Source organism: Mobula birostris, chromosome 24 (assembly GCF_030028105.1).
Source record: "Mobula birostris isolate sMobBir1 chromosome 24, sMobBir1.hap1, whole genome shotgun sequence".
Classification (NCBI taxonomy): Eukaryota; Metazoa; Chordata; class Chondrichthyes; order Myliobatiformes; family Myliobatidae; genus Mobula; species Mobula birostris.
Genome location: NC_092393.1, coordinates 18,393,686 through 18,414,781, shown reverse-complemented (window position 1 = coordinate 18,414,781; position 21,096 = coordinate 18,393,686). Strand labels below are relative to the sequence as shown.

General features: G+C 41.5%; 1 protein-coding gene across 2 annotated transcripts in view; it reads left to right on the top strand.

Annotated features, from left to right (window-relative positions):
* Positions 1–21,096, top strand: part of gas7b (growth arrest-specific 7b) — a 527,545-nt gene that overhangs the window by 343,010 nt on the left and 163,439 nt on the right. For both annotated transcript variants that reach the window (XM_072241983.1, XM_072241984.1), the window contains exons 3-4: positions 9,616–9,693; positions 13,102–13,187. In XM_072241983.1, coding sequence (XP_072098084.1) covers positions 9,616–9,693; positions 13,102–13,187 — 164 coding nt within the window. The remainder of the gene's footprint in view (positions 1–9,615; positions 9,694–13,101; positions 13,188–21,096) is intronic.

Sequence of the window (21,096 nt, the reverse complement as noted above, 5' to 3'; positions counted from 1 at the left end):
ACTCTGGTTCCACAAATGACACATGTGATAATTATTCAGGGACTCTTTCAAGCCAGCCTGGTTGATGGCATTGGGGTGCGATTTTTCATGACTGCTGATCATGATGCTTAGCTCCTCCATTGCCTGCCTGAGGTGAAATGTACACCACTACCTCAGCAGATAAATTGGATGAAACTTATCTGTCCCTGGTCGGGTGAGCAGAACTGAGACGGAATGTCATCGCACCACGATGAGTTAATCATGAAATATACTCCTCCTCCTTTACCTTTAAAAGACTGAACTGACCAGTCTTCATGGTAAATGGGGAAACTATCGGGCTGCAGTGCTGCGTCTGAAATGGGGGTTAGCCATGCTTCTGTGAAACCAAGTACTCAGCAGTCCCTGATGTCCCTCTGGTACTGCACTCTTGCTGTGAGGTCTTCAATTTTATTTTCCGAGGACTGTACATTTCCTGGCAGGATAGTCAGGAGTAGGATATGAAGCCTCTGTCTTTCAAACATACCTATGGGCCAATGCACCATCCCCCTACTGTTTTGTTAAAGAGAATTGGACTTATGACCAGACTCTTCAGTCCAGGAACTGCTGTCATCGCTAGATTTGAGTATCAATAGATTTTTTTAACATCTTAAAATGATGCTGCTACTGATGGTTGTGACTATGGACCCCCGCTGTAGTGCTCCTAAATGGGAAAATTTGATGATTCCCATTGGAGCTGCATGCAAAGAGTCACCGCTTGTCAGCGCTATCTTGCTTTTCATTGCAACAGATGATAAATAAATGAATCTGAATCTCCCTTCTATTTTTTAGTACAAAGAATGAAGGGCATCATCCCAAAACATCGACTGTCTATTTTCCTCCATACATCCAGAGTTCCTTCAGCTTTTTCTGTGTTGCTCCAGGTTCCAGCATCCGCAGTCCCCAGTGTCTCTGGAAATGTAATGGGGGAACAATGCGGGAAATTCAGTGCACAACTGCTTGTGATAGCCCAGCAAAGTCTGCACTGAAGGCTTGGCAGCATTGGACGTGGAGGTGGAGATTAAATCTCAAGGAATATGCTCTCAAAATGGGCAACTCTGGCATGACAGCTTTGAAAATGTGTCATGGGTCTTTTTATAGTTCAGTAACGTTGGTAACAAACTGCTACCTGTGTCCCTTCATGTTACTATGGAAACCATCCACCCTTGTGATTATGTAATCTGAGCATCAGGATTTGCAGAAGCAAAATGATTGTGGTTCCCGTTTCGAAAAGCAACACAATCAACTTGCCACCCTTGTCATGCACCACTAATTTGCACCTGTGGTGGTTTTGAAAAGTGATCTCAGGGGTAGTAGTGAGGTCAAGTTGCTGCTGTTACAAAAGCTGGAAATGCCATGTACTGAGAACCCTGCTGAGAAAGCAAAGGGAAACATGATTGTAGTCCTAGATTGAGTGGTTGCCATGGAGACTGTCCATGTAAACAAGGCTACTTGCCTACCACTTCACAAGTATCTAATACTGTGATTTCAAACTCTATGTTAAAAGAAGGCATCAAAGAGAACCAAGAAGAGATTTAAAAAAAAACGAATGTAGAAAATTAAGAGCAGTAAAACAATTGAAATAACTCATCCACTAATAATAGCAATATACATCCATGAATATTTTATTTTACTTTATTTAGCGATAGTGCGGAGTAGGCCCTTCTGCCCTTTTGAGCCATGCTACCCCAGCAACCTCATTAATCCTAACCTAATCATGGGGCAATTTACATTGACCAACTAACCTTACCGAACGGCACCAGCATTGAACTCTGAACTTCAGGATGTGCCGAGCTGTAATGACGTCGGCCTAACTGCAATGCTACTGTTACGCCCGAGATGTCATGCTGTCATGATCCCAAAATACAAGCACAGGTAGCCTTGGAAATGGTGGATGCTTCAGTTGTCACCTTTTAAAAATCTGTAGGTTATGTTTCTGCATACTGGATGGGTTCAGTCATAAAACCTCATGTTTAAAAAAGGAGGGTGAGAAACTAGGGAGATGCAGACCAGTTGCGCCATTATCTGTAGGAAGGAAAATGCAAATGGCTATTAGAAAAGATGTGATAACAGGACTTTTAGAAAATTGATATAGATTAGATATTAGATGCGTATTAACAAATTTATATAAAATGATTTGTCAAATATAATTTTCCGCTCTTAATTTTTTTGAGGATATAGTACGTAAATCAAGGAGATCAAGTGTGGTTTATTCACAAGCACAAGAAAATCTGCAGATGTTGGAAATCCAAAGCAACACACACAAAATGCTGGAGGAACTCAGCAGACCACACAGAGTCTATGGGAAAAAAAAAGTGAACAGTTGCTGTTTCGGGCCAAGATCCTCCTTCAGGGCTGGAAAGGAAAGGGAGAAGTCAAAGTAAGAAGGTGGGGGGAGGGGAAGGAGTAGTACAAGGTGGTAGGTGAAACCGGGAGGGGAGATGGTTTGAAGTAAAGAGCTGGAAAGATGATTGGTGAAAGAGATACAGGGCTGGAGAAGGGGGAATCTGATCGAGAGGATAGAAGACCATGGTAGAAAGGGAAGATGGAGGAGCACCAGAGGGAAGTGATGGGCAGGGAAGGAGATGAGATAAAATTAGGGGAATGGTGAAGGGGAGGAGGTCTGATTTATTTGCATTTCTCGAAGGTTTTACCATGGTATAAAAGATTAGTTCATCCCACTAAAAGATGTTGAGTGTCTATGGTTGTTTGGTTCTGACTGGCTCATAATTACCCAATCCTCCAATTATTAGAAATTACAATATTTCTGGCGTATTTTGCTCGGGAACAAAGGAAGTGATATATAATTTTCTAACACAAACACGAGGAAATCTGCAGATGCTGGAATTTCAAACAACACACATAAAAGTTGCTTGATGGATCCCTCCCCCTCCTGTCTTCTCCTATCATTTTGGATCTTCCCCTCCCCCTCCCACTTTCAAATCTCTTGCTAGCTCTTCTTTCAGTTAGTCCTGACAAAGGGTTTCAGCCCAAAACGTCGACTGTACCTCTTCCTAGAGATGCTGCCTGGCCTGCTGCGTTCATCAGCAACTTTTATGTATAATTTTCTAACACTAGCAATCTGTCCCCTACCTACTGGATTCCTAATCATTGTTGCTGTCTTGGCATGATACGATACAGATTTTTTTGCACAAATGATGATCCAGCCTTGAGAAGCTTGCTGAAAATTTCATACAGCTGAAGGTGTACATTTGGTGTTCTATTTATTATCCTGGGTAATTGGCCTTGTCCCATATTTGCATACAAAATAAAAGTGTTTACTAATAAAGAACTGAGGATAGCTGCATCAAAGAAATAAACCAAGAAAATTACAGGCCAGATCATAGGCAGAAATGGGACTGGAGAAAGCACTACTTGAGACAGCATTAACAATCATTCAAAAATATCAAGGTTATGTTAGGAGAATAAAGATGGTTTTGCTTAGAGAAGTCCATGTCTCACTAACTGATTTTTTTTGGGACAGTTGCAACCTGGAAGATAGTTAAGGATACAAAATTCATGAATTCTTAGACAAGATGATGTCCCTTACAGCAAACTGACCTGTAAATACTCAGTAATCAAAATCTTTCTGATCTAAAATTGGCTCAGTATCAGGAAGCTACTTGGAGACTATATGTGATTGGAAGGATGTTGCATTGGGATTTTGTTAGGCTCAGTAATCCATTCTTATATGTCAATGAAATAGTGTCAAATGTAGCAAGCATAAAGAAGAACATTGCAGAGAAGTCAGAAATTAACTCTGTTTCTGGTAAGGTGGCAATGCGTTTAGATGCGGCAGCCTCCCCGAGGCCAACCAGAAGTGTCTTTGTCTTTTATTATGTTTTTTTACCATCACAAGGCACTGCTGGACATTAAGAACTGCAGGTACTATGGATCTACCCCATCAACAAGTTGCTTGTTAGTGGAGAAAGTGGAAGAGCCAAACTGTGTTTCTGCCTGCCACAGAAAGACGTTGCGGCCAGTGCACGAAAGCAGTGTGCAGTCTAACAGCGAGTGATTATCTTGGATGTTTTTCTTGTTAACGCAAGACCCTGTTGGACTTTGGTAATATAGAATACTGCAAGTCTGGTTCACTGGTTCATTGGCGAGACTGATGGTGGGGGAGCTGTGTGGCCTTGGTGTTCCAAGGGCTAGACCTCATATTGTGGTGTCACCTTTTGCAGCCGCCATGAAAGGAGTCGGTGGAGGTGGTGTGGCGCGGTATCTGGGCTGAATTGAGGGGTAGGCGCCTCCTGTCAGTGCTGCCCTCTAGTGTTCATCAAGCTGAATTACATTCATGCATGCGTGCATTCGTCTGCTGAGGGCTGTTCTTACTGACAATATTCATGCTCCATCAATCTATGAGTCATGACACTAAGGGATTTGGGCTACATTATATATTTATTTTGTGTGACTGTATACTTACTGCTATCTTATATATGCTATATGTGCCTTGTGCTGTATATCAGTGGTCCCCAACCTCCGGGCCGCAGACCGATACCGATCCGCGAAGTATGCAGGGGTGCAGCAGTAGCTGGAGTGCACGCAGCACATCTTTAAGGAAAAAGCCGAAATAAACAAGCTAATTAATTAGGTGCTGTCTAGCATGTAAATGTCAACCCAGATCAGAGGCAATTGCCGATTTCACTTGCTCTACGCGATGTTCACTCCTTTTCCAGGGCGCTGGAGCCTTTAGCTGTTCCATTGTTTGGTCAATTTAAACGCCCTCCCAGACCGGCTGAAAAGACAGGGCTGTCAGGATCGAGGTGACATGCTGAATCTACACAAACTTTTAATAAAGTATAGGCGCTGCTGTGCTTCCTTTGTAATGACAGTTACGTGCTGGTCCCAGGACAGATCCTGTGACACTTTTCAGAGAGAGAAACGTCGATCCTTAATGCCGAGGAATTTAAAGTTATTGACCCTCTCCACCTCAGTTCCCCTAATGAAGACTGGCTTCTGGGTGGCACCTAATTAATTAGCTTGTTTATTTCGGCTTTTTTCTTAAAGATGTGCTGGGTGCACTCCGGCTACCGCTGCTCCCCTGCATACTTCACGGCCCGGTATCAGTCCGCGGCCCGGAGGTTGGGGACCACTGCTGTATATGACTTTTGGTACTATGTTTTGCACCTTGGTATTCCTGAGTATTTATGTAGGATTGAATGATAATTAAATTAGAACTTACGTGCTTGAATGTGGAGAAAAGCTGCTGGAATGAATACAAGGTCAGGTGGGCAGCAAAAAAAGCAAATGGAATTTCATCAAAAATGTGAGATGTACAGCATTAGTGAGTGCAAACAGACAAGTACAGCATAAATAATAGAATGCAGAGAAAAGTAGAGAAGCAGAGGGATGTTACACAGTTTCCATGAGCACACTGGGAGCTAAGATGTTTCTGGAGCAGAGTTTAGTAAGTCATATTTAATTGGATTGTACCTCTTCCTAGAGATGCTGCCTGGCCTGCTGCGTTCGCCAGCAACTTTTATGTGTGTTGCTTGAATTGTATGGAATGGTCTTTATTAACCTTGATGAGCATTGTTTCTTCAAGCCATGAAGCTCAAACTACCAGGCAGAGCTAAAGAGTTGATCGAATTTTGTTAGCTGAATTTCTTGGGGCTCTGAACCAAGTTTGTTTGTACTCATTCAGTTTCATGATGTGAATTATTACAAGGGAACTGAAGAGCCTTCCTTTCCAGCAAATTCCAATTTCACATTGCTGCGAGTGTTTAGCCTTGTATACTTTAATAAGCACGTATAATAAAATTAGAATCCTAGCTTACAGTGGATTGTCACTGATAGGTTTATCCTAATGGGAAACTTTATACCTGTGGTTTTACACCCTGCCTCTCTTTGCACCACAGTGAAATCTGTGTAACATTGTAAGGACTAAATGTTGCAACCCAGCTTGGGGATTTCTGACCTGCAGCCTTACTTACTTATCTTTTGATTTATCTATCTATCTATTTATTGAGATACAGTGCGATTTCGGCCCTTTGAACCACGTTGCTCAGCAATTCCCCTATTTAATCCCAGCCCGATCACGGGACAATTTACAATGATCAGTTAACCTACCAACCAGTGTGGGAGGAAACCGGAGCACCTGGATGAAACCCACATAGTTACAGAAAAAGCATATAAACTCCTTACAGGTAGTTGGGGGGATGAACCCGAGTTGCCTGCAAGTAGCCTCCAAGTCCACATGTTTTTGGAAACTAGATAAAAATGGAGATATTTTCTTTTAATTTAAATTATTTTAGAATTGTGCAAGGTAAGTATAATGCACCTGTTTTTTTCTCCTAGCATTTCAGCTTCTTCAACTTAGTTTCAATATATCAAAATTGTTTCTAGGCAAAATACAATGCCTCGTAAAAGTATTCAGCCCTCAACCCTTTGTTCATATAAATGAGTATTGCAAATTCAGGATTTGATCAATTTAACTGAGAATTTTTATTTGTGAATCACATGCTCTTTTTTTTTATCACAGTACAGCAGAGCCCAAAAACAGGGAAAATTGTAAAGCATGAAAAATTGAAAATTCAAAACCTGACATGTCAACACTTCAAATGTATTCATCCCTCTTTGCTCAGTGCTTAGTTGAATGAACCACCTCTCGCAGCTATTACAGCCAGTAGCCTTTTTGGATGAGCCTCTATTAGCTTTGCACAGAGTGATGAAGCAAGATTTGCCCACTCCTCTTGGAAACTTGCTCAAACTGTGCCAGGTGGATAGCATCTTGAGGTCTTGCCAGAGCTGTTTGTCTGGGTAAAAGTCAAATCTCTTGACTGGACCACTCAAGGACATAAATTTTCTTCATTTGAAACTATCCATGGTTGCTCTGGCAGTGTGCTTTAGGTTGTTGTACTGCAGAAAGACGAAGATCCTCCCCAGTTAAAACTTTCTGACAGAAGCTGGCAGGTTTTTAATCCAGGATCTCTCTGTATTTAGCAGCATTCATCTTCCCATCAATCCTGACCAGATTTCCAGTCCCTGCTGCTGAAAAGCATCCCCATAGCGTTATGCTACCACCACCATACCTTACAATAGGGATGGTGTTACCTGGCAGTATTAGATTAACACCAGACGTACTTCCTAATAGTAAGGCCAAAAAGTTCCATTTTAGTCTCATCCGACCACAAGACCTTCTTCCATGTCTTTACAGTATCCTTTAAGTGACGCTTTGCAAAGTTTGTATGGGAAAGGATATTTTTGTTTGAGCCTGGGCCTTCTCCTAACCAGTATTCCATAAATACACTTTTTGAGCAAGATGTTACAGATTGTGGAGCCATGAGCTTCATCTGCATTTGCAGCCACAGACTTTAGCTGCTTCGTCTGAGTGACTGTTGATGGTACATTAGCATCTCTTACAAGTGCTACCAAGCACCAAGTTTAGAGGGGTGGCCTGGCATTTCACATATGAGGGTCTTTGCCCCACTGACCCCCTGTTGCCTAGGGTGAATAGCCGTCAACCCTGCCAACAGTGCAATTGCTTTGGTGTGGGTAAAGTGTGAGTCGCCCAATGATCAGCCACGACACAAATATGAAACAATATACCAAGTGCAAGTAAATAATTATACTTTATAGCAAATTTTTCGTGTTGGGTTAGTCAAAACAACTACAAGAAAAGGCGCCACATAAGTAACTTATAAGTCTTGTGCATCTAATATTTTAATACATTGGAGCTCACGCCTCGGATTCCATTCACAACGTCCTTCCGAGACTCCGGCCACCCTCCGAACCCCCAAGGTTCGGTGTCCGCCGCCCAGGAGCCCCGTCCGTTCCGCACATGTCCGTCCTCTCCGCTTGCCTCCTGAAAAAAGCCCGCGCTCCTCAACTCAGCACACATATAGAAGATAACAGAACATGACTTCCATTGGCTAACAAATGAATACAATTTCCATTATCTCCCTGTATAACCCAAACATTGCAGTCACAGAGAACCCCTTGCTCAGCAGTTAACATTACGAGAAGCCATTTTAATATAACACTTCAGAGAAGCCATTTTGGTAATAAGTGATCGACAGTTAACGGTCCACCTAGTACACTGAGAGCCCTACACATATTTTCCCCACTTTTCACAATGGCCTGCACTGAGCTCTTATACCAAACTGCTCCCACGATGTGGCATTTTGACAATAAAACTGCTCTCTGGAACCTTGGGGAAAGGTGACCACTTTCCAAATCACCAAAGCTACCTCATAATGAAGACACTGATCGATGCTGAAATGCACATCTGTGTTCAGTGTGCTAAAGCAATCTTTAGCGATCTGTTGAAAAGAATCTTCAAAGATTAAGACTTTTAAAGACCACATGAAATGTGTGGTCTATTGGGAGGCAATGGTCCCTGCTATTCTGCTTCTGAAACATAAAATAAACAGTTAATTGCACCAGAAAGAGCTACTAAAACTGTCCAAGAAAAATTCTCCAAATCCATTGCTGGGTGGAGGCTTTGTTAACATCTGGCCCCCACACTCAGACCATGTTGCCCTCATGCACAATACAAACAAACTGCTAATATCTCCATCACAACAAGGGATTACCAGATGGAAGTGCCCAGAGAAAATAATTTGTGGATGATATCAGTCTCCTTGAAAGTGTTGAACATCTGTATTGCAGAAAATGAAAAATAGGATTAATGTAGGCTTAACATAAATGGGTCAGTGCAGACTTGGGGGCCAAATGGCATCTCTGTAGGACTTTAGTATGGGGGTTCCTGCAGGAGGATTAAAATTGAAGAAGTAACTTTAAAAATGAAATCCTCTGGTTACTAGAGTCTAGTACATATAACAGAAATTATCAGTGGAAGGCAAGTGTAGCCTATACCCATCAAATACAGCCTTCCCCAGCTGAGACGCATCCTGTGAGCGCCACACAGGGCACAGTAGCCACCTGCGTTCCTATAGAATTGAAGTGGAAGCAAACATTCCCCATTCCAGAGGGATTGCTAAGAAGAGAGAGATGAGATAATAGTATTGATAGCAGGAGGGAAAAAAAATCAGAAGTCCCAGCTTGAATATTGGCTGTCCATTTCCTTCCAAAGATGTTGCCTGATCCATTGAGACCTCCTATGTCTTTGTGTGTTGCTCCAGATTCCAGCATCTGCAGTCACTTGTGTCTCCAAAAATCCTAACTTGTGCATGTCCATAAATCAGCACGGGCATGAATCTGGTGAGCTTTAGACTGGGGCAGGCAGCTGGCCGACTCCTGAAAAACAAGGAACTATAAAATGATCCTTGGTGTATAATTGCATCAAAGCATGAGTTTGTGCCTTTAGGAGAGGAGAAATTAGACTGGCAAATAATCTGCAAAAGCTGAAGATAACAAAAAATCTTGTTTGGCTCTTCGTGAAGACAAATATCTTGGCTTCCAGTTTATTTTTTGGCAGTAATTTTATCAACTAATGATCAGCTGATTGTTGATATCTTGCATGTACATTCATCTCCATAGGTTTAACTGGACATAAGGCGAGGTGTTCAGTGATCGGACCTTCATGTCATTTAAAATGTGTTTAGTATTTTGCTATAATTTGATTCTCTTCAGTTTTTTATAAGCCAATTTACATGAAACTCCTTTTTGTATACTGAAATTTTTCTTTTATTCCAGAAACAACCTGGGAAAGACCAACCAGTACTCCGGGGACCCCGAAGACTGCGATGACACAGATGAATTCCATGCTCACAGGTAAAGGGGCGATGAAACTGTTGATCACTAAAGCTAGTTAGAATTGATCTCAAGTTAAAATAGGTTTTTGTAACTTACAAAAATGCAGTGGAACACTTTTAAAGATAAATAGAAACAACCAAAGACATACAATATGCTAAAATGATGAGCATTTTAATAGAATAAGAATGGAGTAGAATAATGCTAATGAATGTAGTGATATCCAAGCCAAGACAGGTTTTCAATGGAGTAGTCTCGTTGGTTCACTATTTGCATTGCTTGTGTTGTGCCTACTTCATTGAAAAATAACTTAAGCATTTTGGTGAATAAGTGAATTTTCAATATTGGTTGATCAGATGAAGTATGGCTGCACCATTCTAGTATGTTCAGAAGCCATTTGTGTTCATATAATGGTTGGCATTTGTTCTGATAATTAATTGGGTGTGTGTCACTTTCTGCTTGAGAGCCCATTGAAATGACTGCACTGAGACATTGTGTTCGTACTGTTGGCTCCATGTAGGAAACGGTTCCTGTATCAGAGCCCAATAAAACTGAATGACATAGGTTTAGTGTGAGGGGATCTGAGGAGGACCATCATCACCCAGAGAGTAGTGAGTAATGGGAAGGCACATCCTGGAAGTGGCTGAAGCTGTGTCACTCCATTCTTTAAGAAGGGAGGGAAGCAAAAATCAGGAAATTAGCCTGCCTTCAGTAGCTGACGAAATGTTAGGCTACATTATCAAAGATGAGGTTCTAGGGTACTTGGAGGCACATAAAATAGGCCAAAGTCAGCATGGTTTCCTTCAGGGGATATCTTGCCTGACGTATCTCTTGGAATTCTTTGAGGATACGACAGGAAACAAAGGAAAATCACTGGATATTGTTCACTTGGATTTTTGGAAGGCCTTTGACAAGGTGCTGCACATAAGGCTGCTGAACAAGGTAGGAGCCTATGGTATGACAGGAAGGAGACTAGCATGGAGAGAAGATTAGCTAACTAGCATGGAGAGAAGATTAGTAGAAGTCAGAGTGGGAAGAAAGAGGGCCTTTTCTGGTTGGCTGGCAGTGGCTAATAGTGTTCCACAAGGGCCAGTGTTGTGTCCACCATTCACTTACAGTATATGTTGATGATGTGGATGATGGAATTGATGGCTTGTAGCCAAGTTTGCAGATGATACAAAGATAGGTGGAGTAGCGTGTGGTGTTGAGGAAGCAGGAAGTCTGCAGAGTACTTAGTAAGATTACAGATAAGGCACAGTAGCATAGTCGTTAGCATAACACTCTTACAGTGCTGGTGGCCCACTGTTTCTAAGGAATTTGCAAGTGCTCCCTGTCACTCCGTGGGTTCTGTCCAGATGTTTCAGTTTCCTCACGCATTCCAAAGATGTAAAGGTTATACTGTAGGTTAATGGGTCACGTGGGCGGAATTGAACAGCAGGGCTCACTGGGCTGTGCTGTATCTCTAAAAAATAATAAATTAGCAGAATAGGCAAAGAAATAGCAGATAAAATACTGTGTAGGGAAGTCTATGGTCTTGCACTTTAGTAGAAGGAATAAAGGTGTAGACTATTTTCTAATTCAGAAATCAGAGATACAAAGGAACTTGGAATCCTATGCAGTTTCCCTGAAGGTTAACTTGCAAGTTGCATTGGTAGTAAGGAAGGCAATTGCAATGTTTGCATTCATTTTCAAAGGAGTAGAATATAAAAGCAAAGATGTAATGCTGAACGCATTGATCAGACCATATTTGGAGGATTCTGAGCAGTTTTGGGCCCCACATCGAAATAAGGTTGCTCACTCCTAATGAAGTATAGCCTCTCTCATGCTTTCATCATAGCTGCATCGATATGTTGGGCCCAGGGAAGATTCTCAGATATATTGACACCCAGGAACTTGAAACTGCTCACTCTTTTCACTTCAAATTACTCTGAGGATTGCTGTGTGTTCCCTCATGTTACCCTTTCTGAAGTCCACAATCGAACAATATTTTATATTGGGAGCTTAGATGTGCAGAATTGATTCCTAGGCTAACTTAAGTCATACTGAAGATGATATTTGTTGCAGGCGTATGCAAATAATTTACCCTACACTCCTCCCTAACCCTCAAAATGATGACTGCTCAGAGAAGATTTAAACAAAGATCTCATTGCTGCTTGCAGCCCTAGCCCTTGAACTGCAAATTACAATCAGTGCCTTTGGGATAAAAGGGGAGTATGTGAATAAAACAATTGAAAGTGTCAGTGAAGGCAGAGAGCTCGTTGTTAAGGCTTCTAAAACCTCAGTCTGAACACAATGGAGACTGATTACAGAGTGGTTATGCAGCTTTATTAGAAAGTATCTTGCACTTCAGAAGTATTACCATCTTCTAGCATGGTGGTTTGAAGACTCACTTTGTGAGAACTCCCAAGTTTATAAATGAACAAAAAAGACACTTCAGTAAAGTAGCTCTATTATTTATGACTGGCAAGAGGATTGAATCTTTGGTGCACTATCAGGGATTAATCTGAATTGATTAATAGGAATATGATTGCTGAGGAGAATTTCAAAATGTTTTATAATATGCTCTCAGTCAACCTTAAATTCATTTTTATTGCGGTTAAACACCTTAAAAGACAGAGAATAATTTGAAGTTAGTTGACCCTACTTCCAGCAATATGACTTTGATTCCTTCATTTATTTAGAGATGCAGTGCAGAACCCAACAGCCCACCAATTTAACCCTAGCCTAATTACAGGACAATTTACAATGACCAATTAACCCACCAGCCAGCTGGTGATGTAGTGGCATCAGAACTGGACTTCGAGGCAAGTGGTCCTGGGTTCGAATCCAGCCGGCTCCTTACTCGCTTTCCATCCATGCAGGGTTGAGCGTCAAGTTAGCAACTAGGCTTCGTAAAAAACAGATAAGTGTTAAAGAAATGGTAAGGTTGTCCTATGCACAACAAGGCATGGAGAGGAACAATAATTAACCCACTTACTGGGACATCTTTGGACTGTGGGAGGAAATTTGTTACGGAGGACATTGGAATTGAACTCTGAATTCTGTAATGATATGAACTGTCATAGTTCATAGTGCTATGAACTCCGAATTCATAGCACTAACTGCTATGCTATGGTGTTGCTTATACTGTGCATGATTGCTTGGTTCTTTCTGGAGAGATTTGTTGCCTGGTTTGTGTGTTTCAAAGTTACCCGATGAAGGTAATTATGATTATGTCTGCTACCTTTTGTCTCTGTAAGCACCTTGTTTCCTTTGCTCTTCTGCAATAAAATATCTTTACTGCTTTATTCCAAGGAAGCACTTTGTAGAATATCTAAAACCAAAGGATGATTAAGTGTCTGGAAATTATTGGACTTAACACCAAGAAACTGTAAACATTGGACTGCACCAGTTTCTTTATTGAATGTGGTATTTGTGCTTGTATTGCAGTGAATGGCTTTCACTCCTCGGGGAGTCTGTCACACCATTCGGAGTCACAGCACGTGTCCTTGAGAAAGACCAGCAGTGATCCACAGGTATCTATAATCTGCACCCAACTTTGTCACAAGGATTTCATATTTCCAAGGAGCATTTTCCGTCTCATAGAGTATGACAAAACTGCGGTCATCAAACATTCTAAGCTCCCATCTCTGATGATCTCAGTTGCAGCAGCTAGGCAGCCCCATTATAGGAATGTTTACATTTTCTTCCTGTCTGTCCAACTTTATATGGAACAGGCCATTTAATCTCTACAATCTATTCCACCATTTCATAAAATCATCGGTGAGCAGTAACCTATCTCTGTATCTCCACATTTGCTTTGATACATCCCATAATATGTTTGATTTCCATTCTAGGATTTAAAGCTGATATTTTACCTCGCTTTATTAGTATTTTAATTTGTGTGTAAAAGGTTATGGTTCTGTGTTGGATAGGCATCACAGTCATGCGAAATTAAAATATGTCTTCCAGTCCACTGAGAGAGTACCAACCTTCAAATACCGATTTAAGCTAATCCTATTGAAGCCTGTTCATCATATCAATATTGGACATAATTTTGCACAGCTCCTCAGAACCTTCTCTTCACTTCCTTCCTCCAAGAAGAACAAACCCTGGCCTCTACTGTACTCCATCCATTATTAAGGACCCCCATTACCCAGGACATGCCCTCTTATTGCTACCATCAAGGAGCAAGCACAGGAGACTGAAGTCACGCACTCAGCTTTTTGGAACAACTTCTTCCCGTGCATCATTAGATTTCTGAATGGACAGTGAACCATGTACACTACATACCTACTTTTTTCTTTTTTTTTTGCTCTCTTTTTGCACTGCTTAACTTAATGTTAGATATAGATAGATATAGAGGGCACAGTTTTAAGGTGCTTGGAAGTAGGTACAGAGGAGATATCAGGGGTAAGTTTTTTACGCAGAGAGTGGTGAGTGCATGGAATAGGCTGCCGGTGATGGTGGTGAAGGTGGCTATGATAGGGTCTTTTAAGAGAATCCTGGACAGGTACGTGGAGCTCAGAAAAATAGAGGGCTATTGGTAACCCTAGGTAACTTCTAAGGTAAGGATGTGTTCGGCACAGCTTTGGGGCCTGTATTGTGCTGTAGGTTTTCTATGTTTCTATCTATGTTTATATATGTAATATGTTTTGATATAAATATATAAAATTGTAATTTACACTTTTGAAAAAATATAATGTATTGCAATGTACTGCTGCTGTAAAAGAACAAATTTCACGTCATATGCCGGTGATATTAGCCTGGATTTTGATTCTGATTCTTATCCCTCGTGCCTTTGACATTTTTCTGTACCTTTTTTTCCCAAACTGGAGGGCACAAGTCCAGAGTTATTAGCTGTATTTATTGACCGATTTCGCGATACAGCATGAAGCAGGTCCTTCTGGCCCTTCAAGCCACACCACCCAGCAACCCTATAACCTTGATGAACCCAAACCTAATCACAGGACAATTTACAATGACCAATTAACACTGCCCAGTGCATCTTTGGACTATGGGAGGAAACCGGAGCACCTGGGGGAACCCACACATTCCACGGTGGAGGGCGTACAGAGACTCCTCAGAGAGCAGCACTGAAATTGAACTCTGAACTCTGGAGCACCTGAACTGCAATAGCGTCGCACTAGCCGCTGTGCTATAGTGATGTCCCTGTACCAGTTATCATGGTCTTCCTGGACTTTTCAAACAGAAGAAAACCTTTATACACTTTTTTAAAGTTCTTTTTATTTTCTTAAGATATCTAGTTTATTCTGATTTCCTCTGATTTCCTCTCTTTTCCTTTTGCCCTTGCCATTCTTCCTTTGCCAGTTCTACCACTACATTTAAGGTGGAGTGTAATCAATTTGAGAGGACCCAGACTTAAATAATACTCCCGGATGTTATTCATTCAGGCGCAATGTAGTTAAATCTCCTGGAATATCCTTAACTAGAGCATGTTATCTTATTAGTATCCATGGAAACTGGGAAGCAATTCTGTGACTCACTTCCTGTGCTGCCTTCCATCAACTTTATCTGTGATTGGTAGCTGCATGATTATGTATTGGAGCTAAAGTACATCATTCTGCTATTGAGCTGTCAATAAAAAAGCTTCCTCTTATTATGTTAATGACTTAATGTGGAAATGACATTAATCTGCACTTTGAATAGTTCTCTCCATCTGAATGTCAGTGGCCTGAAGCAGTCTTCATTTTAGATCTATGCACAGGGCCTGGTGACTGGACTGGATTAGAGAGTGTGATAGCTTGCTGCTTGAGCGCTCTTCCATCTGTTTAAGTGGCACATAAAGCTGACAGCGGGGCCTGCAATAACATAACTGTTAATGTGTGTCTCATCTGGCTTTTCATTGTAGCAAGAAGAACAATGACCTGCTTTTGTCCTCGTGCATGCTAATCTGTTAAATGGGTCCTTTGGGCAGAATGCTTATCACTTTATTTACAAATTGCCCTGAGCTGCATTAATATATTTGCATTAAAGGCCCATTATTCCAAACCTAAGTGAGAAATGAGTCCAGAATAGAATCATCCTCATGAAAATTCTCATTCCAAAGTGCCAACTGCCTACTCTGCTCCATAGATGCTTCCTGACTTGCTGTTCCTCCAGCATTTTGCACGTGTTGTGCATCTGTTAGAATAGAATTGATGATTCTTTTATATTGAAGTGTTGAAGATATAGAGTGGCACAGTGCAAGTCTGCATTTTAACGGTCCCAGAGACCTGGGTTGAGTACTGTTGTCAGCTGCATGTTGTGTGGAACTTGCTTGCTCCTCCGAGGCTGTGTGAGTTTTCACCAGATGCTCCAGCTTTCACCCACGTTCATGTACTGTGAGGGTTATTTGGCCCCTGGCATGTGGGGGAGTGGATGAGAATGTAGGATTAGTATAAATGGGTGGTTGATGGTTGTCATGGCCTTGATGAGCCGAAGTGCCTGATTCTGTGCTGTATAACTCCATGTTGATATTTCATATTTGTAAACTGAAGCCAAACCCTTCTAATATTTAAAATTCAATAGACCATCAAACAGTACACCACAGGACAGGCCCTACAGCCCACAATGTTGTGTCTAACTGATTAAATCAATGACTCCTAATTAATCTAACTTTTGTTCCTCACACGTTGACCATATCCTCCCTTCTCAGCATATTCATTTATTTATCTGAGAGTCTCTTAAACAACTCCACCAACTGCCCGTCAATGCATTCCAGACACCCACTGTTCACTGTGTGAATAGATACTTGCCTTGCACACCTTCTTAAAATGTCACCCCTCTCCCCTTAAGTACATGCCTCCTTCCGGGGAAAAAAATTTGGCTGTCTGTCTATGTGTTGCATCATTTTATAAATTACTTTCAAGTCTTGCCTCAGCTTCTATCTCTGTAGAGAAAACAGCCCCAGCTTGTCCAACCTCTCCTTAAAACACCTCTGCTGCAAACCAAGCAGCATCCTTTCCTCTGGGTCCCTCTCCAAAGTCTTCCTGTAATAAGGTGAGCAGGAATGAACGCAATACTCTAAATGTGGCCAAACGAGAGTTTCATAAAGCTGTAACAAAATTTCCTGGCTTTTGAACTCAGTGCCTTGACTGATGAAGGCGAGCAAGCTGTACATCTTCTTTACCACCTGTGCGGCCACTTTTGAGGAGCATATACCTGGACCCCAAGGTCCTCCTGTTCATCAGACTGTTAAAGATCCTGCCATTAGCTGTGCACGTGAGGGGTTCTGCAGATGCTGGACATCTTAAGCAACACACACAAAATGGCAGAAGGACTCAGCAAGTCAGGCAGCATCCTTGGAGGGAAGTAAACGTTTTGAATGCAGACCCATCATCAGGACAACAGGTTCATTTAGCTTTGTATTCTCCCTTTGTTGGATCTCCTAAAGTGCAGCACCTCACACTTACCTGGATGAAACTTAATTTGCCACTTCAATGCTAATATCTGCAACTGATTTATAGCCTTCCGTATCCTATGGCACGCTTCTACTCTCTCCATGATGTCACCAACCTTGTGTTGTCTGCAAACTTACTCTCCTGCCCTATCACACTTTCATCCAAATCATTGATATACATGATAAATAACCAAGGTCCCAGTTCAGATCCCTAAGAAGCATCACTAGTCACAGACATCCAGCCCTACCCTCTCACTTCTGTAGGTTAGTCTAATTTAACAGAGATATTGTAGCGGCCAAATCGGTTGCTGCTGCCGGCAATCCGAGAGAATTATTCTTGCATGAAGCGCCTTCAACACCAATGATTGTTCCAAAAGTTAAGGGTATGTATGTAAAAGTTCGGCACGGACTAGAAGGGCTGAGATGGCCTGTTTCCGTGCTGTAATTGTTATATGGTTTTATGGTATGTGATTCTTTATTAGCAATTAGCAAGCATACAATTTTAAAGCGATGAAACTTAAGCATACCCATGTAAGCTAAGTGTAATTGAGCATTAAAGATACGACCTTCGGTGGTCTCCAGCTGCTACAAACTGTAATGATCAAAGCACGAATACGTGACTTATTCCCTTTGCCTTTACCATGCCCACACTCCTGTGACTAGTTACCATAATAAACATGCAACACAGAATTGAATGCAGATAGAGAACAGATGCATGGCTCCTACAAGTATGATCTCTTTGCACTAAAGGGGGCTTTTTTTCCCCCTTCTAATTGTGTTCTCTTTTGTAAAAATTGTGTGTAATTTATGTTCAATTGATGTGTTTCTTGTGAATGTTGGAATATGCCTGTGATGCTATTACAAGTAAATTTTTCATTGCACCTGTGCATACAGGCACTTGTGTGTATGATAATAAACTCGAGTGCCATCCCAAAAGGTTAATTCAATGTCGCATTAAAACCCCAGGAGCAATTTATTTTTAGCTTAAAAATAAGTGTTTTCATTATAAGATGTGAAATAATAGACTTCATGCAAACTCTACATTCTTAGTGATATTTGGTTAAGGCATTCAGTTCAGTTTTTAACATAGCACCATTGCCACTCGTCACCGCCTGGGGTGATACACCCTTTTTTTGTTTGAGGGGGTCCTCACTGAACTCAGCCCCTCATTATTCAGTAGTGGAAGGACTCTAGATTGTCATCATTCCCAAAAGAGCCTTCGCAGTGGCTGCATCAAACTTCTGTTCATCCTTCAGCCTGGAATGTTCCAATGGCAGCATTTCCTTCTGGACATCTTATGTTTCAAATAAATAGCTTTATGCTGTTAAACTCTTTGTTATTTTCATGTAAGAGGTCAGTTGAAGATCCTTGGTACTAGTAGCTTTGGGTTTATTGACATCAAATCATTGGTGAATGGTTATTGTTCAACCATACGTCTTGATGTTAGCATATTCGAAAGGCAGCCACATTGCCAATTGCCTCAATTCACCCTTTGGAGTTTCCAAAAATTCGCATGACATCTGAAGCTTTGACAAACTTCTACAGATGTATAGTAGAGATTATATTGACTGGTTACATCACGGAATGGAAACACCAGTACCCTTAAATGGAAAATCATTAAATGAAAAAGTAGTACATGTGGCCTGGTCCATCACGGGTAAATCCCTCCCCATCATTGAGAACATCTACACGAAGCGTTGTCGCAGGAAAGTAGCATCCATCATCAGGGAGCCCCACAACCAAGGCCATGCTCTTGTCTCACTGCTGCCATCAGGAGGAAGGTACAGGAGCCTTAGGACTTGCACCACCAGGTTCAGGAACATTTATTACCACTCAACCATTAAGCTCTTGAACCAAAGGAGATAACAACTTCACTCAACTTCACTTTCCCCATCACAGAAATGTTCCTACAACCAGTGGACTCACATTCAAGGACTCTTCATCTCTTGCTCTCTATATTATTTATTTATTTATTAATTTTTTTTTTCTTTTTGTATTTGCACAGATTGTTGTCTTTTGCCAGTGGTTGAATGCCCAAGTTGGTGCAGTCTTTCAATGATTCGATTATGGTTATTATTCTATTGAGTATAATTTCAGGGTTGTATATGGTGACATATCTCAATCTTAATCAGGTTTAATATCACAGGCATGTGTTGTGAAATTTGTTAACTTTGCGGCAGCAGTACAATGCAATACATGATAAATGTATAGAAAAAAACTAAATTGTGGTATATATGTAAATTAAATAGTTAAAATAATTAGTGCAAAAACAGAAATTTTAAAAGTGTGGTGAGGTAATGTTCATGGGTTCAATGTCCATTTATAAATTGGATGACATGGGGGAAGAAACAGTTCCTGAGTTGCAGAGTGTGTGCTTTCTAGCTTCTGTACCTCCTTCCTAATTGTAATAATGAGAAGGAGGCATGTACTTTGATAATAAATTTACTTTGAACTTTGACCCCGGGGCTTGACACAAAGGTGAGAAACCTGGTTTCAGTGAACTTCTAACTGGTATTGGTGTGTTATTGTCACATGTACTGGATACAGTGGAAAAACTTAGTTCTGCAAGATGCAAAAGCTTGTACAGATCTTTGCAAAACATAAGTACTTTGAGATTGTCCAAGGGAAAATCAATAACATGCAGAACATAATGTTACGGTTACAGAGGAAGTTTGGTGCAGGTAGACAATAAAGAGCAAGGGTCATGATAGGGCAGACTGTGTGATCAAGCGTTCACCTTCACCATGCAAGAGGTCTTTTCAAATTCTCTGCATTACAAGTACAGAGATATAAATATTAGAAGAGAAGTAGAAAGAATAAAAAACAAGATACCTCAAGCAGTCTGACAGGAGGGGGGTCATCACTTTCCTGGCTATAGGTTGACTCATTATAGAGGGTAATGGCCGAGGGTAAGAATGATCTCATATAGCGCTCTTTGGAGCAGCACAGTTGTCTTAGTCTATTACTAAAAGTGCTCCTCTGTTCAGCCAAGGTAGCATGCAGAGGTTGAAAAACATTGTCCAGAATTGCCAGGATTTTCTGTAGGGTCCTTTGTTTTACCACAGCCTCCAGTGTGTCCAGTTTGTCTCCTATAACAAAGCCAGCCTTTCTAATCAGTTTATTAAGCCTGTTGGCATCACATGTGTTGATGTGCACACCACCGCATAGAAGATTGTACTGGCAACAACAGACTGGTAGACGATGTGAAGGAGAGGCCTGCACACTTCAAAGGACCTCAGTCTCCTCGGGAAGTAGAGGTGACTCTGACCCTTCCTGTGCACAGCCTCTGTTGTTCATCCAGGTGCACCCCTCTGGTACATGTAAGTCCTCATCATATCCATGTCCCCACCATCAATAGTAACAGTGAACAGTGAAGGCTTAGTCTTCCTGAAGTCCATCACCATCTCCTTCGTCCTACAATGTTGAACTGCAGATGATTCAGCTTACACCATTTGACAAAGTCCTCCATGAGGGCCCTGTGTTCATCCTCCCATCCTCCCTTTATGTACCCAGCTGTTGCTGAGTCGTCAGAGAATTTCTGCAGCTGACATGACTCAGTATTGTATCTAAAGTCTGAAGTATACTGGGTAAACAGGAAGGGAGCTGACACAGTCCTCTGTGGGGCCCCAGTGCTACTTATAGCCATGTCTGACACACAGCTCTGAAGCCACACAAACTGTGGTCTGCCAGTCAGGTGGTCCATTATCCAGGATACAGTGGAAGTGCCAATCCGCACTGAATGGAGCTTTTCTCCCTGCTGTGAAGACTGTGTTATTGAAGCCACTTGAGAAATCAAAAAAACGTGATCCTTACTGAAGCTACTCTTGAGCTTGGTGATGCATATTTTTAAGCTGTTCTATCTCTTACTTGATAGAAGGGTGGGGTTGGGAGATGAAGAGAGGATGCCCAATTAGGAGGGATCTTTGAGGTTGCTGACTGCTATTCCAAGGCAACAAGAAGTGTAGACAGAGTACACAGAGAGGCCACTGGTTTTTGTGATGGACTGAGCTGCATCCACAACTCTCTGCAATTTCTTGCAGGTG